At 42.8% G+C, this 26,035-nt stretch overlaps 4 protein-coding genes across 15 annotated transcripts in view; 2 read left to right on the top strand and 2 right to left on the bottom strand.

Moving 5' to 3' along the window:
* The window catches only part of kcnt1b (potassium sodium-activated channel subfamily T member 1b), a 32,970-nt gene extending 28,120 nt beyond the window's left edge, over positions 1 to 4,850 (bottom strand). For 2 of the 3 annotated variants that reach the window (XM_085909635.1, XM_085909637.1), the window contains exons 1-3: positions 4,670 to 4,850; positions 1,781 to 1,829; positions 1,501 to 1,671 (exon numbers count right to left, since the gene is read on the bottom strand). In XM_085909635.1, coding sequence (XP_085765761.1) covers positions 1,501 to 1,671; positions 1,781 to 1,829; positions 4,670 to 4,736 — 287 coding nt within the window. In that variant the 5' untranslated portion in view covers positions 4,737 to 4,850. The remainder of the gene's footprint in view (positions 1 to 1,500; positions 1,672 to 1,780; positions 1,830 to 4,669) is intronic. The other variant, XM_085909636.1, reaches the window with a different exon arrangement.
* A 255-nt stretch (positions 4,851 to 5,105) lies between these two features.
* LOC147058530 (uncharacterized) overlaps positions 5,106 to 26,035 on the bottom strand; it is a 52,291-nt gene continuing 31,361 nt past the window's right edge. For 6 of the 10 annotated variants that reach the window (XM_085910974.1, XM_085910978.1, XM_085910973.1 and 3 more), the window contains 10 exons: positions 23,360 to 23,618; positions 20,004 to 20,063; positions 18,816 to 19,017; positions 11,083 to 11,180; positions 10,233 to 10,416; positions 9,189 to 9,332; positions 8,844 to 8,977; positions 7,511 to 7,722; positions 7,338 to 7,444; positions 5,106 to 6,496 (listed from right to left, as the gene is read on the bottom strand). In XM_085910974.1, the coding sequence (XP_085767100.1) occupies positions 6,439 to 6,496; positions 7,338 to 7,444; positions 7,511 to 7,722; positions 8,844 to 8,977; positions 9,189 to 9,332; positions 10,233 to 10,416; positions 11,083 to 11,180; positions 18,816 to 19,017; positions 20,004 to 20,019 (1,155 nt within the window). In that variant the 5' untranslated portion in view covers positions 20,020 to 20,063; positions 23,360 to 23,618 and the 3' untranslated portion in view covers positions 5,106 to 6,438. Of the gene's footprint in view, positions 6,497 to 7,337; positions 7,445 to 7,510; positions 7,723 to 8,843; positions 8,978 to 9,188; positions 9,333 to 10,232; positions 10,417 to 11,082; positions 11,181 to 11,549; positions 11,733 to 14,447; positions 14,598 to 15,466; positions 15,578 to 15,645; positions 15,820 to 18,815; positions 19,018 to 20,003; positions 20,064 to 23,359; positions 23,619 to 26,035 lie in introns of those variants that run through there. The other 4 variants (XM_085910983.1, XM_085910982.1, XM_085910981.1 and 1 more) reach the window with 4 other exon arrangements.
* LOC147058531 (uncharacterized) lies at positions 14,471 to 17,500 on the top strand. The gene is made up of 9 exons (XM_085910972.1): positions 14,471 to 14,532; positions 14,963 to 15,077; positions 15,425 to 15,559; positions 15,640 to 15,805; positions 15,930 to 16,113; positions 16,211 to 16,302; positions 16,443 to 16,793; positions 16,893 to 17,063; positions 17,238 to 17,500. The coding sequence occupies exons 2-9, from the start codon at positions 14,976 to 14,978 to the stop codon at positions 17,423 to 17,425; spliced, it is 1,389 nt and encodes a 462-aa protein (XP_085767098.1). The 5' UTR covers positions 14,471 to 14,532; positions 14,963 to 14,975; the 3' UTR covers positions 17,426 to 17,500.
* The window catches only part of LOC147058529 (uncharacterized), a 32,053-nt gene continuing 31,804 nt past the window's right edge, over positions 25,787 to 26,035 (top strand). Inside the window, exon 1 of the mRNA XM_085910969.1 lies at positions 25,787 to 25,978. Within this exon, the coding sequence (XP_085767095.1) occupies positions 25,867 to 25,978 (112 nt within the window). The 5' untranslated portion in view covers positions 25,787 to 25,866. The remainder of the gene's footprint in view (positions 25,979 to 26,035) is intronic.

The raw sequence follows: 26,035 nt of genomic DNA, 5'->3' as shown, positions 1-26,035 counted from the left end.
AATGTTGTCAAGTAAATTGTCTTTATCGCTTCAAGACTTCAGACTACAGCGGTTGAATGTGACAGCATGACAAACAGAAGCAAGCAGGCGCCAAAGGCTATCGAGACAGCCAGGAAGGAGGGGGGGGGGTGTCCCTCCAGGGGCTAATTTGTTTCCAAGCTTTTCACTTGATGAGACTTGAGCGTAGGAAATAATCAAGATCACCAAAGCGTGAGGATACGGCAGAGCAACTAATGGCCGGTCCCCGAAGCTCAGTCACATCATTTTGCTTCTACTCGCAATTACGCGACCGCACCGTCAACAGCATCGTGCGCCGCTACTCTGGCGTCTTCATTTCATAGACATGTGCAAAGGAGAGAGTTTGCGTTGGGTTAAAGATGTTATTTGTATCGGAAATGCAATAACTGCTATGTTGGCACACACACACACACACACACACACACACACACACACACGCACACAAAAGGATTCAAATTGACTTGTGATGTGTTTGTATGATGGTTTCTAAGCTCTTTTATGCCAGCAATGTGAATAACAAATAAATAAAAAGGCAGATTCATGAATAATAAAAAAGCTTTTCAGTCCAATACATCTCGGGAAAAAAACGAAGCATACAAGCATGTCCTTGCAGAAAGCAAAACATCGGAATGCTAGTCGAAACGCTTACGCGTAGACAAAATATTTTCCCCTTGATGTAAATCTCAGTGACAACAGCGCACGACGGGGGGAGACTGGAAAACCGGAAATGACAAAGCCGCGTCGAGCCAAAACGGCTAACGGAGGCGACAAGGCAGAACATCGTATTTACAGTCATGTCACACGAGACTCGTCGACTGTCCCCAACGGGAGCGGCGGGAATAATCTTGTCGTTGGCACACACGTTGGATCAATGAGCTAATTGCGATGCGCCGCAGCCGTTCAAACAATGTTATTGATTCATTGCTGAGATATTGCTGCATCCACAAGCAACCGGACGCCTGAAGTGGCAAAGATAACGTAGACAATGTGATGACTGTTGAATGCAGCGGGTAAATTACGAAACAACTCGGTTGCTATAGAAAGGTGCAATGATGCGAGCCTGCTGCTTTGACAAAATAAAAAAAAAAAAAGAATTTTTTTAAGATTAATAAATTATCTTAAAAAGTTTTTTTTTTTTAAGTTATGATAATTAACCCCACAGTGGCTTTTGTTTTAATGCAGTTGGAAAAAGCAATAGAAAGCGTACGCTCCATTTGCTTTGCACTGAGCCAAGGAGCTTTATTTCAGCACCATGGAGAGCTCATCAGATGCTGGGGGGTTTTTTGGGCCCTCCCGGGCCTCCTTCAGCATCTGGTGGCCCTTATCTCAAACTATAGCAATAATTCAACTCTTAAGGGACTCCCAAGAGCGCAGGCTACTCGAGCTCGGGCCATTTCCAAGCCAGGGGATGGAAAATGTACGTAGCGACACACACAAGGGGCTTTAAAAAAACAGCGACGCTTCGAAGCGCTTTTACGCTACCTGTCCTCGTTTTGAAAGGTCTGGTCGCCCAGCAGGAGGTCCCTGAAGCGGTAGCGAGGCGGAAGGGGGGGCACTTCGGTATCCACTTCAGCCATCTTGAGAGTAGAAATGTCCAGAATGACACCAGAGTTGCTGCTGTTGTTCCTCTGCAAGGTCTCAGTTGAGGGCCTGCTGGGAAAAAAATCAAAAAGTGACACCATCAGTATGCTCATGTGATGCATTTCCTATTTCTTGAACACATTGAAAATATATTCAAATAAATGACACTTGGTTTTCTTACCTCTCGCCATGGGAACTCGATGATCGGCGTGGAGGGCTCATGGCTGCCTCTTGTGGAACATTTCGGAATGACGAACCCAGAGTGAGAAAGAGACACAAGAGGATTTCTTTTGAGGAATAAATCACAGATGCTGTAATGCAATCAATTCATGCCTCGTCTGTCTCATCCTTGTTGATCTTATTTTACAAATGGCTCCGCATGCCCAGTCTTGTGATGGATGCGTCTGGGAACCCTGTTTGGATTCGTCTCAGAAAGACTCGACAGTGGGAACAGCAGTTTGGGTAGTACGTAACGACTTTGCGTTGTGAGTGGTGGCCACAGCGTGGCGTGGGCGGCTTCGAGTGGGCTTAATGTGAAGAGGGGTGGGTGGACATCAGGAATGGAAAGGCCCCGGTTGCATGCTTCCTTCAGGGTGGGGGGGGGCACACAATTACAAGATGAAGCCCTGCAAGCATGCCGGTGAACCGAGCAGTGACCTTTATGTTTTCAACGGATATAATGGGTGAGTCACAACTGGTTTAATGGAATCGTTGCTGAGTGCAGAGTCGGGTCATAAAGACAGATGGAGCAAAGGGGGAAAATGGACGCAATGGAGGCAAATTCTGCTTTGCAGACTATTTCAACACTCATAAACAAAGATAATTTAATCCATCTATGCATGCATTTTCTATAGCGCTTGCCTCATTGTATCATGGATGAGCTACTGACTCAACTGGATGCTAACCACAACTGCACCGCCCAGCCCACTGCGGCAATAATAAAGGCTTATTGTGCCCGATTCGCTTCTTGAAATAAAACAAGACATGCAAAGAAATACAACTGTTCAATGACTAAATGAAAAGCTCTGGCAAAAGTTAAGTCACTAATCAAGTAACTTGCAATTTAATTTGAATCCTTTCAAAAATCAAGTCATCAGGAAACTAACAAAAGTTACTTTTTGAAAATCAAAATGTGACACTTACGACCCAACAAGAAATGCTGTGGGACCCATTTAGGACCCTAAGCCAAGTTTGGAAAACCCGAACTCGGAACGATTACCACAATGATGTATTTTCTATCATAATTTTAAGAGAACTTGTCACAAAGTTACAAAATGTATCGAAATAAATGACTACACCTGGAAATATCAAATATTCTCCTAGTCAACTTTGCATCACAACGACAAAGCATTTGTTTGGCACGTGGACGGTGGCCTTGTTTTGCGCCATCTACCTGCCTGCGTCCCCGTTCCTAATCGCGGTCCCATCAGCGTAAACTTGCTCTCCGGCGTTGCTTCCGTGACAGCGGGTCTGCCCCACCACCGCGTCCGTAACAAAGCCGACTCATTTTCTTCCACGAAACGTGGTCCGGAACATACAGACACTCGGGAGGTCAAGAAGGTCCAACAGAGTTTGCGTAACGTGAACGCAGCACGTCACACTCAAGCTAGCTGCCTGCTTCGCTAGATGTTTCTTCCAAGGTGGCTTGTGACAGCTGCCCAGAAAAGTAGTCCGTCTTCAGCTCTGATTGGTTGACGCGCTATTCGAAAAAAAAGATTTACAACACACCTGCCGGCCAATTTAAAAATCAATCCGCCGGCATGCCCAACCCATCTTCACGCCAATGCGGAGTGATTTGCGTGTCCCTTAGCAACAACTTTGTTAGCGACTTGACGAACTAACATAACCCTGCGTCGCTTTTTTTTTCTCCCCCTCTCTTAGCAAGCTACCGCATTAAGCGGCGGGTCATGTCGACTAGCTAAAACGCACACGTTGGCTGGCGAGAATCTGCTGTTGTCAGCATCAGCATCTTTTCCTCTGGAGGACACCAAACAGATGAGGAAGAGGACGGGGAGGGAGGAAGGAAGGCGCTCATGCCTAAACCTGGAAGCACCTACGGGCGTCACGCCATCTACCGATCAAGCAGGGAGATGTTTTTTTTTTTTTTTTTGTGACATAACATATATTGGACTCATTATCAGAAATATGTGCCTTTTAATGTTCTCCTCAGAATCCTTCAGTCGTCACGAAAATGTCGCAGAAAATGCCTGCACACTGCTCTGCAAACTACCCTGTGAATTAAACATGATTTGGCTGTTTTGTCCACCCAAAAAGTCATTTGGAGTATGGATAATCAATTTTCATGATCAAATTGAAGATTTTGCATAAGCGTTGCTGTCCACCCTGTCATTGTGTGCTAGCTGCCTCTTTAGGAAACCCTCTGATGTTTTCAGTGACAAGCATTTGGTTGTCAATGAAGGTTGAAATCAGTGCATAGTGCCAAATATAAATTTACACTTACATATATCATCATGTCACTGTCATTTTAATAGTACACGACTCGCTAACCTACTCTTTTTGCTAAGTGAAGGTCTACCAAGTGTTTAATAAATGTATTTATTATTCATGTAACCTAAAGCAATTGAAAAATTGTGAATTGCTTATACTAGCTAAAAATGTCCACCCTGTCACTAAGCTCATAGTTTTGTATGCTCACTGTTCAATGGAAAATCCCAACTTTTGGTGGGTAAAACAGGGAGGCTTATTTATTTTTTTTGCCATGGCTTTAAACATCACTTGATCTACAATTTATACTTCTTGCCAAAATGTTGCAATTTCCTCTTGAAGCTTTCATGCACCTCCTGAGCGGAAGATTGAGTCATTTAATAATAACGTGTAATGTCAAGGCCAATGCTGTCAAAACAGACAGAAAATCCCCAGTTTATGGACAGAAACCGAGGAGACGGTCTCATTTCTAATTGTAAATATTTAGTCTATGACGTTGTTATTGACTTCATTGACATAAGACTGGAGGGGAAAAAACTACATCTGAAAGACACCTGATGATGCTATTGACTCGACTCCATCTTAAGAACTTCTAATATACACAGAGAGCAAATTGAATACATACCTGGAGCTGCTCTGTCCTCCACCATCTGTCTCACAATGGACCCTCTCAAGTTGAAGAAAACATTCATTCTGCACGCTCTGACGGGGAGCGGGGCTGGATGGCCGACGTCTCCGGGAAAGCTGTTTGCGGCTCCGTGTGCGTATTCCTTGTGCTCAGGCAGCCTCACCGCGTTTCAGCCCATTATCCTCCAGGGGGGCAAAAGCCCTCGGAGCGTCATCGTTCTGAAAGCCCACACAGCCAAGCCACTTATGGTGTGCCGTGTTGCTGGCGCATCTCACTCACTAGCTCGCCTCACTCCGGCGCTTGATTTCCTCCAGATTTGAACGAAACGTGATTGGTGTGAGCCTCGGCTTGATGTTTGCACAAGGAAGATTGTGAAGAACACAGAAGCACTGATGGAAAAACACACACATTGCAGTGTACTTGGAAGAAACACGATTTTATTTCTAGTGTAGTGATATATTTCACTTTTATAATATTCTCTTACAGCTTCTCAAAATTTCATCTCACTTTCCAAACACGTTTTTATTCCAGTCTTTGCTTCCACTGAAATATAGTCATAGTGGAAGACAATCTGCATCAGGAATTTGTTTCCTCATAGGACATAATAAAAATATGAAGAATCGATTCTGTCCGGCTGTCATCGTCAAGGTTTATAAATATTCTATAATTAATACATGAAAACATCATTCATCACTCACATTTACAGGTAAACTCCTACTCATCAAACTTGAATGAAGATTGCGAGCCATAATGAAAATTCTAAAGATTTCTAAACCCTTTGACGCTCGCTGAACTGAGGTTCAGTGAGGTTAGCGAACAGCATGCAAGATTTTTTAAAAATGTTTTGATGCTACGACTATCATTTACTTTGTTTATTTTGTCAAGAACATCGCTGTGGGACTAGTAAAGGCTGATTCTCAAAGTGTCGTGCGAGGGCTCCCTCTAGTGGTGAGCAAAAAAATACATCACTGCTTCAATACAGTTCATTCATATTTAACTTTTTAGGTACATATTTTATACAGAGACCCTAATGAGGAGTAGGGGTTGGACTTGAGCAATCCAATCGTCCCACTTTGTGTTTGAATTTAGAATTGTTTCAATTCAAAAATTGAAAAAACTCCAAATTATGTTGAGCTATATTACCTATCAAATTGTCTTTTATTGACAAGATGAATCTTTGAGAGTGCTGACAAGTTCATTCATATGTACGTAAAATGACAAGAAACTTATACCATCTCCAACTGAGCCGTACCGTCGAATCGAATCGAATCGTAATCCCTTCTTGAATTGTATCAGCTTTCATCGTTAGGAAGCTAGTACACTGTAAACAAAGCACCCCGTCCGTGCTCTTTTTTTTTGGGTGTCTTTTTTTCATCTGTCTGTCGTTAACATCTTTGTAAACATCACTCTCTTCCATTATTCCCTGGCTTGAAAATACCCGAGAGCTTCCGCCGCACTTTACATAATCCGCACAACACTTAGTCACCCCCCTCTTATTGTCCATGCATGTATAGACCACCTCTAAAAGATCCATTTTTCTATGAAAGAAGAGGACATAAAAATAGCAATGATGTAACGTTGTAGCCTATCATATGCTTCCATTCAATGCGTGGACTTGTTTTCTACTAATGCAACTCATTTCTGAGCAAACTGTTCAATTATTCAGTCATTATGCTGCAAAGGATTGAAGCTTATCACAGCATGTCCTCAAGCCCGGCCGGCACTGGCATCCATTAGCCTATCTTTGTCCCGCCATTGTCGGGGGCTCAGTAAAGCACGGCCGCTCTGCCTCCTGGATGCTTGCTCTTCATACTTCCAAAGTGTCTAAAAACAGACAAGTGAAAGGGAAAACGGTCAGACGGATGCAGGAGGAAGCCTCGAGGCTTATGTAGGAGCTTCGCATGAATCATAAAGTCGCGCCGTCTCGACGCGAGGCCGGTTTTGATTTGAATGTCATCGGAAGTAGCGCCGGAGTTAGTTGCGTTGAAGTGGGAGCGTTTGATAAACTGGGAACTTTTTTTTGTGTATCTGTCACGACTCACCTGTGGCGGCACTAGCTCGTCTGTTATAGCTTGTAATACACAACATTTTTGGAATCTTATTATGATGCAATACCACTGGGAGAGCAAGCTAGTTTAGATAAATAAGAAAATATTGACAAATTCATCAAAAATATTCTGATATAGATTCAATGTATGTTCCCTACAGGGGCTGAATGGAAATGCTGAATAAAAAAATTCCTGAAAAAAAAAATCAGATTATGCCCCAAATTATCTGTGGAGTCAGATTTTCCATGATTTTCAATTATCTAATTTTTAAAATGTATTTTCAAACATTAACAGATACAAAATATTTCTTATATTTCTTCTTCTAAAAATAAATGTCATTATTAAAAATCACGTTTCAGCTGCCTAATTTTCTTTCATTAGGTTTTCATTTACAACCCGTGCTATCAACCTTTTGGTTTATTCATGTGAAACAACCCAATCTTTTCATTTTTACCATTTTTTATAATACCTACCCCCCCTCCTCGTGAAAGCAATAAAAAACACATTAAACAAATAGAGCCAAGCATGGAATTAGCGGGTAATATTGCTCATTATAAAACCGACTCAACAACAGCACTGAAATTAAACCGGGAGGACCGCACCGACTCTCCTCTTACCTCCAAGTGTTGCTTTCGCTATTGTAAACTTCGATGGTTTTCAAATCTGCAACGCCGTCGGAGCCTCCCGCTGCCAGCAAAGCACTCTTGAACACCACGAGAGACACCTGAAAACATTCACAATGTCACCCGTCACTGTGGACATTTCCAAAGGCCCGAGCGCATCCACTTACATTGTCTCTCTTGCTTCTCATGCGTTTGACAGGAGTCCACCTGCTGGTGTCCGGATCGAGACGCTCCGCCGAGCACAAACACAAGCCCAGGTCGTCTCTGCCCCCGGCCACGTAGATGTGTCCCAGGTACACGGCGCAGCCCGCATTTTCTCTGGGGGTCGACATATGGCCACATATGGACCAGGTGCCGTCTTCGAGGCTGTATTTCTCCACTGTAGAAAATTCACTCTTAGTACAGTTACGCAAATGTCCCCATAAGCCCGGCTATATCTTTATTTTTAAATTCGCCCAAATGATTGTCGTGTATTGAAGAGAAAAATGCAAACCTTGAACTTGACCGAACTAGGTTGTGGGAATTTCACGGGCATGCGCTTCTCATAGACGGAAATAGTCAAAATGGGTGGCAGCGTGACATAACTGTTGTTTTGCTTTGATAAGGCCAGTGTGTGTGTGTGTGTGTGTGTGTGTGTGTGTGTGTGTGTGTGTGTGTGTGTGTATGTGTGTGAGAAAGACTACGTGAGTGTGTGTGACGTCTGCTTGACGTCAAAGTAAGCAGACGTCAAGTATTAAATTGCACAATTAAAGTCCAAATTCATATTTTGGGGTTTTGTCGTTGGTCGAAAAAAATTGTGTGCATTCCCCTGTTGTGGAAACTGTGACGTTAAACATATGTTCTGGGAATTTATTTTATTTTTTTTAGTTTTTAATATGAAGCAATTTTCCCATAGGAAATAACAGCAGGGGTCTTTTTTTTTTTTTTTTAAGTATTTTATAATCTCATTAGCAGTCATACAATTGTAAAAAGATGCCCATGAGAGCGGGATTTTTTTTTCCAACAAAAACATAAAAAAGCCAAATAAGTGCGGTGTGCTCAAGGTTGTGTCATTCAAAATGATTGGTTGGTCAACTTCTAAATGATCTAACTTTATGCCAGGTACAATTGGGTTGTTGTTGTTTTTTTATTATTATTTTTGCTCCTAAGCTCCAGCCAATACTGCAAAATAGCATCTGCTTTTATGACGCTAATAAAGAGATACTCAAAACAAATGTGCATTGGTTAATTAAAAAAAAAAGCTGAGAATAAGCAGAGTCAGCGAAAAACATTCTTTGTCTGCCAAATTTGTACTATAAGTTGTCATTTTTTGGGATTCTTTGCATTTTGCTCATTACAGGTAATTACACACTGGCGGAGGTAGAAGGGGGGGACCACCGGGGCACTTCCCCCTCACCCAGAAATATGATTTTGGGTATTATTTTCCACATTTCCACGTCTTTGGAAACACAACAAATCTTTGGCAACATTTTTTGAAGAAGTAATTTCTTTGAACAATACCTGAATTGAGTGCCAGTACTCCATCATTGCCTCCAATGACATACAAGTGATCACCCAGCACGGCAGCCACAGCTCTGGTGCGTCTTGTCAGCATGGGCGCTTGCTTGCTCCATGCGTTCATCTGTGGATCATACCTGCAGCAACCAAAGAAGAACACCTATTTAACACCTACTCACAATACGAGCTTTTTTTATTTTTTATTATTGTCTTCAACTCTGTTACATAAGATGCTTTTGAAAGAACATTCTGTCAACAACTGCACCCCTTAAATGAAAAAGATGTTCCGGTAGCGTTCAGCACCACACTCGTGTATTGAAGATTGGTATCGAGATGTTGCCGCAGTACCTCTCCACGGTATTTACGGCTGCAATGCCGTCGTGTCCTCCAATGGCGTACAAGTATCCGTCCATGGCCACCACGCACACTCCACTGCGGGGGCTGCTCAAGGGTGCTACATCCGCACTCCAGCTGTCTGTGTCTGGGTCGTACCTACCGAGGGGGGGGGGGGGTCAAGTGTTGAGGTAAAATAGACAGCTCTGTTTTAATTAGTCTTCAAACCAAAATGTAGCAACAAACAAATATGAAAAATGATATTTGATGTGCAGACACTTGTTGCTAGGCAGAATTTTTGGCACACAGTCAATGGTGGCTAAGGAAAGAATTGACACATGCTTGTCATGTTCGCTTTGGCTGCTTTGAATGGCAAACAAAGAAATGATGATGTGTTGAGCAAGCCAAAGTGACATTATGGAAAAAAAATGACTTCATAAATAGCACGACATAGAATGCAAAACATTTAGTCATAAACATCTCCGTTACATGACATGATAAATTTACTTGACCATGCATGGCTGAAAATATTTATTTCAGTTTGACATTCTTGGCTCACTGAGTACTATTTCTAGTCACTTGTAGCTCTGGGATCCAACCCAATGCCTCATTTATTATCAGCATGAGAGTGACTGGCAAGTCATTTACATTTAGGCCCACAGTTAGTTGGCATTGTTGCACACTTAAGCATCTTCCTCAATTAAATTGGTGTTTGGTTGAAAGGGATGCATGCAATCCCACAAAAGCACTCGAGCCAGCCTTCAGGGAATGCCTACTTTCAAGTAACGGTGACGATGGTAGGCTGGAGTGGATGTTTCCCCCAACTGGGTCTCATCATTATGGCTCATTTTGTCAAGAAGTGGCTCTCTGTGAGAACTGGAGAGCAGCCAATTGCTTTGAGCTATTTGAGAGTGTTTGGAGCCAGGCATAGAGTCTACATGTGTGTGTGTCCTTGTAAAAAAAAAAAAAAGTCCCACATGACTCATGTTGTCCAAGGCCACAAATAAATTCTGCCTTAATGCTGACCTCTGCTGTTCAGTGACATGTTTAGCAGCTCACCTCTCTACGTTACTGTAAGATCGGAGGTGGTCTTCCCCACCTACTGTGTACATCTTATTGTCCAAGGTGCCCACGGCCACCTCGCCCCTCTGCTTGACCATGCGAGCCGCCGTCCTCCACTCGTTAAATTCAGGACGGAACTGCTCCACCAGACACGATGGATCGTCCTTGGTCCAGCCGCCCACTGTGGAAACAAAACGGCAAAGAGCTCATTTGATATTTAGGTTTTGGCTCTTTCTTTCTTTCTTTCTTTCTTTCTTTCTTTCTTTCTTTCTTTCTTTCTTTCTTTCTTTCTTTCTTTCTTTCTTTCTTTCTTTCTTTCTTTCTTTCTTTCTTTCTTTCTTTCTAACAATATATTTTAAGTGTATTCATTTTAAAATGTATTTATTTATTTCTAAATGTATTTATTCAAACCATATATTTGAAGTGTATTTATTTTCAAATGTATTTATTTCTTTTCAAATTTATTTAAAAATGTATATGTTTAATCTGTACTTCTACTTAAGTAACAAATGTGAGTACACTTCCGAACCCATGGTGACCTCAGCGGAAAGCACTTTTATAAAAAAATGCTAAGAGCAGAATAACCAAGTTAGAGATATGAGTGTTCCCTGAAATAAACTATCTTTTGGTTTTTATTAAGGTCTGTGAGCGATTGGCCTGACAGAATGTGTCACCGGGGCGCCTCATCAGGATGAAGCAGAATGTCTCCCTGGAAGGAGACGAACCAGCTGGCGCCATCACGACGACATTAACACCCGCTGAACATCCTCCGATACGTCTACGGCTGTTCAATGTGGATTTAATCTTATCCTACGTAAGATGTCCCACCAAACGAGCAGACACTGACCCATAAATATCATGTCAGTGCCGACATCTTGGAGGACAGCGCCGCCTTTGCCATCTTTGGATACCATGTGCTGATTTTGGGGCTCTTCAATGGATGACCTGCAAAGAGAAAATCACCATAAAAAGATTGATGATTTTTATTGATTTTTATTCAAATTAATATTGTTGAGGGACTTGTTTTGAATATTAAATAGTTAAAAAGAGGCTCAAAATGAAAATTCCAGAAGATTAAAAATCCAATTCGTTTTTTGTAAGCGACCATATTTTGCCAACCATTTAATTCAACGGGTTGTTGCGGTCCACAGAAAAACAATGATCATATTTATTCATTGATTTGTTTCTATATCTCCTGAAGTTTGCCTTAAAAAAAGATGAGTTGCTACAGTACATGGATAACAAATAATTTCCAAACCATTGAGTTTTTTGATGGCAACTAATCACAATCCTGCACAAAGTCAAGCCCCTTACCCTTGTTCATTGTATACTCCCATTTTTTCTTCTCTCCTTATTCCGTTGCTCTGCGTTTCTACCTCCAGCAAGGCCTTCTGTAATCTGCCTTCAAAAGTGCCAGGGTCAACACTTTTGAAGGAGCAAGCTTACTCTCCCTAGAAACACTGCCCACCCTCCTTAGTGATGTAACTGACCCCCCACCCCCCCTCCACCCCCCATCTGTGCAGTTTGAAACCCAAGACTCCTCCCGAACACTTTATTTGTCAACTGTCGCACTGTCGGAATTCTCGACATGCTTTCGACTGCATCGGTTACTTGTGAGGAACACGCCCTTCCAAGGTCTTTCAGTTTCCAGCAAATAAACCTCCCCGCTTGATAAGAATCTTGACACATGCATCCGAAGGCTCTGTGATGTCTAATAAATCAAGCTAAATTCGGCGAGTTTTTCGAGATGCATCGCACCATCAGTCCGTGGTTGAATGACGGCGCTGACAACTGAGTCACAGAGTAGGCGTCAAAAAAAAAAAAAAATCTTATAATGTGTGTTTCTAAATTGTGCAAAGTGACCTTCCTTCCCCTTGGAGTTTTATTGACGCATTCTGCTGGAATACCATCTTTGTTGAAAGCGTTCTCAGCTTTTTATTTAGTCTGATGTCCGAATTTGTTTAACGTCTGTCATCGCCTTGGTCTCTGACATTTAAGTTCGACAATGATGCATTTCCTGACTCATCGCATTTAAATAAGTGGCTAGCTTTAAGTCAACCCTTCCGTATGATACAGAAGCAGCCGGTGTATGGAAAAGAAGCAAACAATCCCCAGCCCGAATGCACCAAGAAGATGGATTCTTCTCATTATCCAACGACAAGTGGCCGAGATTTCCCCGGTGGCCCGGTGAGATGATCCAAATTTGCCCTCCAAGAATCAACACGAAAACACTTTGGCTGGAAGCTTTCATTTTATGAACTGGGTGACTTTTATGCACCTGGAGGCATTCCACTGTGACAGGCCGAATTTTCGTAAGGTCAAGAGGTTTACTGAAGAAATAAAAATAAAATAAAAGTAGTTATTTTACATCAGGTGATTTTGGCTCTTTTTTTTTTTGAAGTGGCAGTATAAATTACGAGCACACATGGAGGGCAAGGCAAGCTGTTGATCATGCGCAGGCAGGAGCTGGTGTGAAGTAGCTGATAGATATTTTACATGAACAGGTGGATGCTCTGTTTTTATCCCGGCAACTGTCTCACCATGTCATCGCGGTAGATGACGTTATCTCTCGATCGAGCCGACAACCGTCTAACCGACATAAATGCTCCAAAATCGTACTCATTTGTACTCCGCAAAATGCTAGCTAACCGTTTCTAGCTAGCTGCTTTGTTGTTGTGACAATTTCTGAAATGGATGAGGTCACAGCGGCGAATTCAACAGATTGTATTCAAGAAGGTGAAACTTTGTCGGGTAAATGTCAATGCAACTGTCAGTGACAATTTTTTTTATGCCCGACTGTGACGTAAATGGCAGCCATCCATTAAACAGTAAAGGTCGGACTAGAAGTGCCATGTAGCAAAAATGAAGACCTGCCATTCTTAAAATGGCGGGTCTTTTTATACGGGTGTTAATGTATGAGATGTTCGTAAAATCTTTCTTCTTGTCTATCTCAAGAATGTCAGTGTTACATAATGCGCCTTACAGACAGTAGGTGGTCATGTGATGGTCATGATGACTTTTTACGGTTTTTGGAAGTCACGCGTAGGCCGAGACCGGCCAGCCCCTGAAACGCTAAACTTCCTGCAGCTGTCCCCAATAGGATTTAATAACAATAAAAGCAAGGCGCCAACGTTAAGTGATCTTCAACCCTAACTTGTCATGAAGTCATTTTTGGACTAGGAGAGAGTGGAAGTTAAATTTGAAACGCTTTGATAAAGAGCAGAAAACAGAACGACACATAGCAGAGAATAGTTTTTTTTTTTTTCTGACAAAGAAACGCTTTTGTGCTCTTGATGACAAAATGTCGCTTATTATCCACTCAGACTGTGTGTGGAAGAAAAATAGATTTGAGTGGCAGTCAGGCTGGGATTTTTCATCAGTTATTTTTTTGATTTTGTTATGGTTTCGATTGTTTTGAATTCAGTTAGTTTGAATTAATATTGTGCTTGTTAATTTTTACGAGTTGCTATTTTTCTTCAAAATGCTTACTTGTAATTGTTATTAGATTTACTATGACCTTTGGTTTTTAAACATTAGTTGAGATCATCTGTCAGTCAAATGATTGCTAATGTGACGATAATGAAATATGACGCCTGATAGTTTTTTTTCATGACTGTCTGAGCGTAAATGTGTGCGTGCCAGTAATGAATAACTTAAGTGTGAAAAACCAATGCGCGATAAGCATCGCTAATTTGCACAACTGCCACTTTCCAGCACAACTATCATGTTTCTAATATTTTGGGAAATAAATGTATTTCATCATGAAACGAATGGAAGGTCGTATGTGTGACTGGTGGTTCCATTTATTTCATTAATTTAATTATTATTTATTATTATATTTATATATTTTATTATCATTATTATTATATTTATTATCTATTTTTTAAGTACCAATTCTGTTTTGATTTCTGGGATACATCTATATTTAATATACTGCAGTAGAGCCATCCCAGCTCTGTTTTACCATTTACATCAATATGACTTGATTTTATTGTGTGTGAAAAACTGCTCGGTCTTCTTGCACCCTCTAGTGCTAAAATTTAGAGTTGCAAGTTGTATTTGGGTTATTTTATTGCTACACGAAAGCTGCAAATAATTGAAATATATACATAAGGAGAAAATATCTCATTTATTTAGTCACCGTGCAGTGTTTCAAGATACTGTGAGCCTTCAAATTATTTACAAGCAAGGTTAAAGGTCATGGTTGATCACCTGAGGATGTGACAGCTTCTCAGGTGTCACTTGTTGGAAAAGCGGCAAAGCGACAGTATCACCTCACAAGCTGACAAGACAACAGGTAGGAGATCTCGCTCCAGTGCCTTCTTTTAATGAGTTTGCTCCAAATATTATGTTGAATGTGATCTAACAAGAATGATAGATCATAAAAAGTTTTAAATGACAAAGTCGCGTTTGATTTCAGGTAATAAGAAAAGAAATTTGACATCTTGAGTTGATGTCTGAGTCAAAACAAAACTGTAAGAACTCAAAGATCCTTTTAACCTTGTTCCTTCGACTGTATTTCTTTTTCTGATTGTAATCTTATGTGAGTGAGAGGCAGTTTCTCAAATATGAGCTATGACAAAGAAGTCACATCACATCAGATACTGATGCCGAATGATGTCATCATAAATGGTAGCTATTGTCAAAAGTCTTTCAGCCTGTTACTGCTGAGAAACATTTTCCTCCTGAGCTCCTTTTCAACTCATCAACTGTCCACTTTTTTTCAGTTGGCCTGCTGTAATGGAGACATACCAGAAGGAATCACTGAGAAAAATCAGGCGGAACAGCCAAATGCTCCTGCAGGATCTTTTTTCAATCCGCACAGGAGCTAGAAATACTTCAGTAAGTTCTTCACATATTGTCAGCACCGAAAACAACAACCCCGAAACTAATTTTGACATGTTCATCCCATCCAGGCTCAGTCAGGCCGAGTTGCCAAAACTAGTTTGCTCAGAGCAAAAAAAAGCAAACTCCTCCTCGATGGAGATGTACAATGCTGTCACACTTTATTAGCGTGTGCGCTATTTTAGCATGATTGAAAAGATTTATCGCGTTAGTCGTTTTGAAGAATCCTGAGAGTTCTCCCCGCCAAAGAACGTATTTGCTGAAGTTTGATCTTTCTAGACGTCAAAACGAACCAATGAGAAGACTCATCAGACAAAAACCCGATTTGTTCTGTCTACCCGTAGCTGGACGATCTCAGGGTGCTCTCTCGCAAAGATGACGTTTACCTGCCGACCGTCACCAGGAAGGCCTCGCTCCGAGGAAATCTCAGCCAGTCCTGCCCTTATCTCAACAACAGTAGAAGAGGATCCTTCTCTTCGGTCAGCTCGTACACGACACTGCAACAAACAGGTAGACAAAATGAAGCTTCCACTTATGGAACTTCCGTCGTGTTTTTCAGAACTACCTCAGTGCGCAGAGAGAGGCTAAGAAATCCAACGTCACTGTGACCATGACGTATCTGGGACAAGGCCGGCGGGGTTCAAGTGGAGATGAACTTAAAGTGCTTCAACAAGTCAACGGCGGGGAGAACATCTGCGTCTTCAAGGGCTCGGTGACTCCAGGAGGTACCGAGGTTGATCTGAATGGACACAAACGATTTAAAGTTCAAACGAGCCATTTGCCGTCATCAATTGCTAGCGGCGTTCCTCAGGGTACCGTCCTGAGTCCACACTAATTTTCAACTTCCAGACCAGTTCAACTTCATTTCTCAAAGACACCGCGGCTTCCCCTTCAGCGCTTCCTTGTACGTTAACGGCATCAAGGTGGCCCGAATCAGCTCCTGCTGCGAGTATCGCTACGCGCCCGGTTTCCAGCAGGGTAAGAAGAGCTGCTTCCGGTTGTCCTGGCTCGCCGGTGGGATGCCTTGTCACAGGTGGCAATTCCGTACACAAGTTACCGTAGCAACCGAGATCATACATTGTGAAGTAGTTGAGAATGGGGCACGATTATTTTTTTTTTTTTCCCCCCAGATGCACAAGTATTCGAAGCCAATCCAGCTCCCGCCAACAACTGAACAATAGCACAAAGGAGAGCTTAGTTCTCCCTCTCGTGCGATGCTCCGGTATAAACGACTTCTCCCATTCCTTCCTAAAGCTTTTTCATCTGCTCTTTTTTTCTTTGTCACAATCATTCATTGATACTCGAAAGCGACAACAAAATATAGCGCCGTTCCTAATTTTTGTTTTATATGTTCCTGCCAAGACTCTAATGTTGCCACAGCGGCGTCATGTCCATCATCGCCTTTGTTTACCTCGACCAAAAAGGAGAATAAATCTGCAAGGGCGAATAGAAGACACGTCAAGGACAAGGCCGGTGGATCCGCGGACAGCGGGGACCCCGCGGCCAATAAAGAGACCTCCAAAAAGAGAAGACGTAAGGGTCAAACTAATCAGAGCATGAGCAAAGACAAGACGGCCACAAGCGAGAGGTCCCGAGGGTCGACCTTGTCCCACAAAAATGAGGGCCGAGCGTCATCTGCCAGACAGGACCTGCAGCGTCAAGGATCACGTGGCACTCACAAGCCAAACATCAACAAGACGGACGATATACTCGGTAAGACCGGACTCGACGAAACTTTGATACGCTTTTTTGCATTTAATTGTCATGGTGGGGATAAGACACCAAAGATCAACATTGGGTTTGTTTTCCAAGACTGCTTACAGGATGAGGAAGTCCTGACTAAGCAGAAAAGAGAGAAAGCGAGGGAGTCAAATCGGAAAAGCAGAACTGGGGATGGACAGACGGACTTCTATGAACAATGTGTGCAGATGAGCGGCGAACTGGAGGAGAGCCCAAGCAAGCACAACTGGTTCCAAGCAAACAGTGAGCGAGGAAACTGCAGCCGAGTGGAAAGAGCTGCAGCGTGACACCGGCGTGATTTACATAATAGGGAGAGAAGGTTCAATATGGAACAATCAAAGACAAGAGTTTGGAGACACCTTCTAGTTTTAGCACCATCCCGAACAATAACCGATTGTTTGTATTGTTTGTGCAAAGTGCTACAGAGACGACGGCTCCAGAAGAGACTGACGTCGGGCCTCGTGGAGCCCAATTCAGATTTGGAGCAGAGCGAAGAGAGCGACACCATCTTACAAGCAGATGAAGAGGGCGAGGGGGAAGAGGAGAAGGCGGATGACGGAGAGCCGGTTCAAAATGGAGACTTACAAGCACAGGTGTGCTTATAAAATTAAATGTGTTATTTATTATGGATGGAAATTAAATGTGTGTTTGCTAATTTCCTACTCAGGGGAGGACAAAGAAAGTAATATGACTACTGATGCTGTCACAAGGATTTGATATTTCTTGCATCAATAGGGGGCAGTATATTAATATGAATGACCAGAAACTAGAGTCTATGCGGCATTTACAGTTGGAGGGGGGAAAAAAAAAAACCTTTGACAGTTTTTGCCTATTAAATTGTTTCTTATGCATTCGGAAATAGATTTACGTGCTGTTTTTTTTTTGTTTTCTGGAAAGTTAATGAGAAATTCCTCTCACGAATTTGAAAGATGTCCAAATGCAAGATAATGGTTTTTCACCCTGCGGTTAATTGATTGAAAGTCAGATGCCATAACTTGGCCTCCAGGGAACTACCACCTGCATTGTGAAATGGCTCGAGTGGGCTTCTAATTCCCTCAAGACCTTATGAAGATATGAAACAGCTCAGTAACCGGCTTCTGAAAAATGACACCATTCACATATTGCCGTGAATTTCTCCTGGTTTGTTGCCATAGCTGGAAGCCATGATCACAGTGCTGAGCACATCGGATGAGGTGGAGCAGCTGGTTCTCAGGAACACCGACCTGACGGACGAGCTTCTGCTCACTGTGGCGGACGCTCTGAAGAGCAGCTCGTCCGAGGTGGCTCTGCTCAACCTTAACCTCAACCTCATTGGCCCGTACGGGGCTCGCATTCTGCTGGATGTCCTGAAGGTCAAACCTCAGGTCAAAGGTTTACAGTAAGTGCTAACACCTGAAAAGACGGGGGAAACATAAAAAGAGGAAATAGGCAAGTTATGAAACCTAAATCTTATTTTGAGAATCGATTATTCCATCAATTAATCGGATAACATTTATTTTGCATTAAAATGTTATATTGTTGTTTATTTGAAAAATTTAAAAAAAGCTTAACACATAGAAATCAAATAATACTAACTGTTGAAAGGATTTTCACAACTTGAAGTGATACAATGAATACGATTAATCGAATATTGAGATAGTTGTCGATTCAATCGATTTTCTTGCTAACAACAACTTTCCCTTCTCTAGCTTGTTTGGAAACAAACTACGTGATGACGGCGCACTGATCCTCCTGAGCGGCATAGCCGAGCTACAGGAGCAAACATCGAAAGCCGCCGCCGCCGCTAACCTCACCACTGGCGAGAACTTGTTTTCACTTGTGGAACTGGACATTGGGGGAAACAACCTGAGCGGGGTGGGGCTGAAGGTTCTGGCATCCTACATGAGGCACCACTCGCACCTGCAGTATTTAGGTCTAGCTCAAACCGGCGAGCCGGATCTGGCGGCGTGGAAAGAACTTTTCAACAGTCTCAAAGGAAACGAGTGTCTGACTCACATCATTCTAGATGAGAATAACCTCGGCGACCCCGGGGTCAGGCTGCTGGCCGATGTGTTGAAATCCAACGGCAGTCTGCGGATGGTGGATCTGGATGGCAACGGCGTCACGGACGTGGGAGGAAACGACCTCATGGAGGCTTTGCTTTGCAGGGGCCACGTTCCCGTGAGGCATCTGAGTCTCGCCGAGAACAACATCAGCTCTGAGCTCATGCGGAGGATACGAGAAGAGGTGAAAGGCAAATTTAGGGATGAATAATACAAAAAAAAAAAATGTCGACGTATTTTCAGTTGATTGTTCTCTCGACTGTGAGAGAGAAAGATTCGCCATCAAAGCTTGTCAAGCCGGTGATTATCGCCTCGTCTCGACGGCGAGTCTGCTGAAATCAATCCTCCTTAGATTTGATCTGATGGTCTTTCTTCGCTGATAAAGATGTTCTCCGAGAATGACGGATAAATACAACGGGCACACCTGACGATAACATCTGTCCAAGTTGTTCTCATTTAAAAACTCCACGCAGCTGCTTTTTTAAAGTACTTTTTTTTTGCTTTGGGCGCAATGCGGCCTGACGTTTACCGCCCGGTTTGGCTGTCGATCTACGAGAATCTCAACAGGTCCATTTGTGCCCGACAAAGCGACGGGGCTGAGCTGTAATTCACATTCTCCTTTGATAGCGCCCCGTCTCTGTTACATATAAATACATCAGGATCACTGACCCCCATTGTCCGCCCACTCGTGTAATCTTTAGCTAGCTGGAAACAAATCCCGCTCGCTTGCTTTCCAGGTCCAACAAAACAAGGCCTACAGTGTGTAAAGGAATTTACAGATTTGCCAGAGAGTTTCACCTTCGAGACCTCGTAGGCTGCTGTGCCGCATCGTATTTGTTCCGTCACTGGCGTGAAAAATACATCAAGCTACGGTTTGATGAAAGAAATTAACCTTGAGATCTTGAATTCAGTCTGACTACCCCAGCTCAACAAGAACATATGGTTCTTTGGACCTCTTAAGCAATCCCACGCCAAGATAACTTCACAAGTTTCCCCGCAGGCTCGCTACTTAAATTAGCACCAAAGAGGGCCGAGACGGAGGACGTCAACAGAGGCCCGGTCGGTAGGTAACACAAATAGAACGGCAACATTTAGAAATGGAGTTGGTGTGTTTGAGGAAGGCCAGGTGGGAAAAGCGTACCTTCTGTCGGGTCCATTTCCAGTCGTCATCCGGTACGCTGTGCGGCAGATGCAACGAAGCCTGCAAAAGTATTCGGTTCAAGTTACGAGCGCTGCGTAATTAGAATTAACCGCGTGCGGCGCTTTGAAGGAACAAAAAAGGTTACATTTGAAGCCTTTATTGTGAGATTTGGATCAGTAAACAGGAACAAAATGCGAGGGTGGAAAAAAAGCTTGGCGCCGTATGAAATTTGGCTTTCCAGATGTGCGAGATGTAGCACTGCCTTGGGATCTCCACATAACAGATCCTGCTTTTCTATGCCCCGGCAATTTATAGACCAGCACAGGCGCAGCCAGCATCATGCACGGACAAAAGCCAAAACAGAACAAAAAATGATTGGTGTGTCATTCGCTTACGCCAACACAACCGTAAGTCAACGGATTGTGCTGACAATGCAAGATTCATTTAAGAGGATATATTTTCATTATGATGGCAAGAATCATCACATTGGTGAACAACCCTGAGGAACTGTGATGTCATTTTCAAGTGGCAAAATGGCCGCCTTCTAAGATGGCTGAAAATGTGTGAATTTTGCTGCATAGGTCAAATTCCACAAGCGCAATAATAATCAGAACACCGTCTTTAGATGTATAGAACTGATTACAGTATTGAAAAGTCAACATGGCTTCCCCTGTAAGCAGGCATACAAACGGTGCAGCGACACAAGCAACATGACAATATACCCATTGGCATATATTCTTTATCCTCACTTGACTGCATCCTTAACAAGAGTTCTCTGCAAGGCCTCGGTTGGTGCAGATGTGGAATTGAAAACCATATGCGATCTGAAACGGTGCCGAGCGTTAACGTTATCAAAAGGACATTTGATTAGCCGTTATATAAAATGAAAGAAATTAAATATATATATATAAATAAAAGAATATATATAAATAAGGCCCATCCCGGATTGAAGTCATAATAAAACCATTTGTGTCGAGTGCAAGCCGCATGGCCGCATACAGTACGTGACGCGGCATTGTGACGACTGTGAATGGATACTTGAGAATTGGCTCGGCTAACAATAGCCCCCGCTGCCGTTTGACATTTGGCAGCACGGCGGGCTTTTCAATATGGATTACTCATCAGCGGTTTGATCCTCCGTGCAAATGTCAGCGCAACAATGCTTCTGACTTGGCAGCAGTTTCCGTCTCCCCGCCGCTCCACGGGGGTGTGAACGCTTGACAATAATGACCTATGCTTTCCCATTTATTAGAAGGAAACATTATGACTACCACTTTCATAGTGGATAGAAATTACAAGCCTGACTCATATAGGCCCAGTGCAGGAAATGTGAGAATTGAGTCTCAGATGACTGATGGCTCCAACAGACCAACAAATGTTGGTTTTAGCGTGCAGCTTCACACCCAATACAAAAAGAGTGCTAATGAGCAAACATATCTTCATCACCATTCCAGACGTTCGGGAAACACGTCATCCAAATATGACTGCCGGCTCTACGGCTTGTTTTCAAATTACTTTGACAATCTCATCAAATAGTGTCATGGAGAATTTCACCCCGAAAAGATTAGTATTTATTTTAAGGTACATATTATGCTGTTAGAAATTTTGAAATGAGACATCATGAATTCAGGATGGGTGACTACTGATACCAGGTATCGGTACCGATACCAGCCTTATTTCGCGGTATCGAGCAATACCTGAATCGGCCGCCCTCTTGTGGCTATTTTACGAGCAGGAACTAAATTAGAAGTTTTTGGGGGAAAATTTTATTTATAAAAAAAATACTAGTGGTATCGGTACTTGGTATCAGTTCAAGTAACTAGTATCGGTCTAAAAAGTGCTATCAAATATCGCTATCATAAATAAATGAAATATTAGACTAATGTCACATTTCCATTTAGACGAATTTTTTTTCTGACTCCTAATCAGCGCTCGCTTCACCAGACTCAACAACAGTGCGTCATTAGCGACAGTTAATCAACCATTAAAAGCAGCTCAAATGTCCCATCTGGGTACAGCAGCGCTTTTAAGCAAAAGCCGCTATTAAATTAAGTCATGGTGGACTGATGTTAAATTTCCTGTTGTAACATACGTATGGAACGAGTAAACAGCACCGGGGGGCAGGCTCTTATTGGAGCCAGCTGTTTCGTGGCTGCGATGCAATCACATGGTCCCGATTCCCCGAGACAGACAAAAGACGGCGTGTTTAGAAGACCAGAGTTTCCATCAACAGCAGAACGGAACGGATTCTTCTTCTCTTAATTTCAGATATAGATGAAAAAAAAAAAAGTGCAGACCTCCACCTAAGTGGAAAAAAAAAACCCATCAGCACCAGTGTTGCCATAGTTACCATGGAAAAAACAAACTTAGTTACTCCACCGATTACTCGATTTTAAAAGTTACTTTCTGGATTTAATCATGAATTAGTGTGACGTGTGGGGAGAAAACAAAAAGAATGGCACTGGTATTGAATATCTGTTTAGATTTTCTCTCCCTGGAGAGTTTTGGGTTGCAAGTCAATGTTTTTTCGCTTGGGTTAGATGGAAGCCGGCCCCCGTGGGCCAACATGAAAGAGATGTCAAGGCGAGGACCACCGAGATGATACGCATGAGACCGCAACCCCCCTCTAACATTCACGGCAGGAAACACATGCAAAGTACATTTTGGAACCTGCTCGTCAAATAGGGACAAAATGAGTCCTGTTTTTGTGTTGTGCATTTGAGGTCAAGCCACGTTAAAGGAAGGAATAACTTTTCAATGTATGCCGAGCAGCTGCGAGGCTAATTGAGTGTTTCAGCGAAAGTAGTGCCGAACAAACTAAAAATAATGCTGTGGAAAAAATATCAATCGTAGAAGGCCATTTATTATGATGATGGCGTTCTTGAGCAAGGCATCGAACTCGCTGACCCCTTGAATGTTTATTTCAGGTGTACGGTCCCCCGGTTTGTGTGCCCGATTACGCTAACGCAATCCTGCTGCAGTAAAAAAAAAAAACTTTCAAAGAAAAATCAAGGATGAGCTGTCGGGAAGTGTTCCTAATATTCTACACATTTCTACTTTTCAAAAACAGATGTCAGTCTTTTGTTTTTCAAAATGACTGTGAACTGTTGCAACTTGCGGCTACAAAAATATTTGCAGAACAAAGCAATTTTTTTTTTTTTACATTAAAATGAATGGTAAGCGAAAATAAGCTATTCATTTTTTTTTTTTTTGGTATTGTATTGATTTCTACAGCTGGTGGGTTAAGTTGGATAAGTTCCAGGTACCAAATGCACAACCCGTCATTGTGTTCCAATGGAGTCAGCATTGAAGCCCCATGAAAGGAGCCACAAAATGAAAATACTACTTTCCAGTACCTCGTCCATCACAGGCCCGTAGAGTATCTTCTCTTGGGTCATGGGAGGCTCGGTCCGCCTTCCTGGATCACAATGGGTGCACGGCGAGGGGAGGGGCCGGGCCCTCGGCGGGATCCAGTTGCAGGCAGCTGAATCGACGCTCTGTTGGGTTTCCCCCTCGGACGCTGTCGCAGTAGGTCAATGAGGACTTTCTCCACGCGGAGGAATTTCACGCCGGCCTGCAACACGTCTCTGTCACCGCGGCGAGAACAGACGTGTTCTGGAAAGAAAGTTGCCATAAATAGACAGGTCATACGTTGACACCTCGTGATGTCACTTTTGAAATGGTGGTGCAAGATGAATATGACACATGCGGACCTGACCTCAAAGCGAGTGTTTATATACGTATTTGTCTGTCTGGTCGGTCGGGGGGTTACAAATGATGTGTCCGAGCCATGAGAAAAAGATTGTCGAGGCCATTACGTTCTAAGTGGCTTGCAATAAAAATGTACATAAAATCGCTCTTACCTTTAGTATCTTCTGTAATTTGTCCTTTCACCCACCAGAGAGCACCCAACTGATTTTTACTGCAATCAATATACTTTTTTTTTATTGACGATTAAGGTTATTATAGTTATCAAAATACTAAAACCAGAATTCTTTCTTTACATGACAAATACATTTTTCTCTTGAATTAGATTTGCCAAGTGACTCATTCGTATAAATTCACCGATGTAATCCATTTTCAAGGTCTTGTTTTAAGTATCAAGATGGACATTTTGGGGAAATTGTGGTTTTGTAGTGCAGGATGTAGAAGGTTTGTACAGAAAATACAGCCGCGGTCAGAATTGCTCTTAAGCTCGACCGCTAACATTGTTCAGTGAAAGCTAAAATAACATATGGCAAATGTAATAATATGCGTTGGGCTCTTTAGGTGGCTTTCTGTCACATTTTGAAACTATGGCTAGCTGATTGGAAGGAATATGCACAAAGGCTCCGTGAAAAAAAATAAAAATTAAATATTTTTGGAAGTAAAATTTTAGTAAACAACTTTTCATTTCTCCACTTTGCTTTTAATTGTCTTAAATAGCTATACACTCTCTGTCCTCCCTTGAAATAACATTTGGGAATCCCCTTTCTTACATCAACATCTTGTCCCAGGACAATTAGAATTTAATTTATACACCCACGTGTATTTTTAAAATGTCCTGCCACGTTGAAATGGCCCAAAGTCACTAATAAAGGACTTATTTCATTTAAACACTAATATTTAAGTTCTCTTTAACTTGATTGTTTAAGCGAGGGGGTTCTTTCATTGTCACGATCCCCTAAATCCTCTTCGAGACTTCCTGTAAAGCTCCACTCACGCATGCAAGAGGAGCCCGGCAAGCCCCCCCAGGAGCAGTTTGAGGGGGCTGCACACAGAGCTCGGGAGGAGGACACACCTTCAAGTCCCTGCTGCAGCTCCACAGCACGACAGAGGGAGGCATCCCCCCCCCCCCCCCCTACACACACATCCCTCCTTCTCTTCTCCCCCTCACTCACGCAAGAAACTTTCATTTTCGGGAAGTCTGCACGCTCACAACACACACACAGACGCGCGCAATGCCGGCGTGAATGGGATCTCGAGGATTTGGGAAGACTCGTGCAGGTGGAAGACAATGACAGACTGCGTTGAACTTGCAACCTTGAATCACTTTCTTATTTGAGAGAAAAAAAAAAAGAAAGAAAAAACTACATCGGTGCAACCCGGGGATGGAAAGAGCTCCTCATCCGGACAGGAGTGAAGCCCCCCAAGAAAGAATGAAGTAACCGCTATGGAGCCGGACAATGCCCCGCACTCCGAACTCAAAGGAGCCGGGGGGTGAGTCACCCTTTTTCTTTTGCATCTTAATTTCTGCTCGCATGAGATAAAACTAAACTAATGAACACATCGCCACCTCCATGAACTCATCTTAAACAACTGCATGGAGTGGAAAAAAGTTTTCATCGTCCCCTTTTGGCAGCTGAACTGTGATTTGGTGTTCAAAAAAAAGATGTATGAGAGGAGGAGAAAAGCCCTCCTCATCTCTCCTCCCACGCTAGTGCATCATCTTCTGTTTATTGGTTGCCCCCCCCCCCTCCCCGAAAAAGGGAGGAGAGATAGAGAGAAGAAAAAAAAGCAGTGTTGCATCATATGCACTCAGTAGTGTACACTACTGTACATGCAGTGTGAGCCGAGTGCACACCCACTTATCTTTTTTGTTTTAATATCTAAGAGAGAGAGAGGAGGAGGGGAGGATGGGGAGGGGGGGTGGGAGTCCTGAGTAATGTCAGTGGAGTGGTTTGACAGCAGCTCTCTGGGAAAAACCACAACCGTAATAACCTTCCTGTATTACAAGCGCCGTTAGCAAGCCACACACAACCACAATGTAATAGCTATCAAAAAAAAAAAAGAATATTGTGTAAAGCCAGCACTGCCATTATCACCTCCGTAAAACAGCATAGCAACTGTTGATAATCATAAAAGATGATGGAATGACTTCAGTATGAAACACGATGAATGTTTTGTACAATTTTTTTTTTTTTTTGTGTGTCCTAGGAGAGTCCTGATTCTTTGGACTATCCTCTGTTGTACCTGCTCATTCACCTTGGGCCAAAGTGAGTATTTCCTAAAAATATCTGTTTTGACCAAGGCGATGGAAAACGGAGCCACGG

This window comes from Syngnathus leptorhynchus, chromosome 4, assembly GCF_054491065.1.
Source record: "Syngnathus leptorhynchus isolate UIUO chromosome 4, UIUO_Slep, whole genome shotgun sequence".
NCBI lineage: Eukaryota > Metazoa > Chordata > Actinopteri > Syngnathiformes > Syngnathidae > Syngnathus > Syngnathus leptorhynchus.
This window is presented reverse-complemented; position numbering and strand designations above follow the sequence as displayed.

Excerpts from the sequence above, each read along its gene's own strand:
- LOC147058531 (XM_085910972.1), top strand. The coding sequence starts at position 14,976 with ATGGAGACATACCAGAAGGAATCACTGAGAAAAATCAGGCGGAACAGC. Across the intron at positions 15,078-15,424 it reads CAGGAGCTAGAAATACTTCA|CTGGACGATCTCAGGGTGCT; the intron begins GTAAGTTCTTCA and ends GTCTACCCGTAG. Across the intron at positions 16,303-16,442 it reads CCCTCTCGTGCGATGCTCCG|ACTCTAATGTTGCCACAGCG; the intron begins GTATAAACGACT and ends GTTCCTGCCAAG.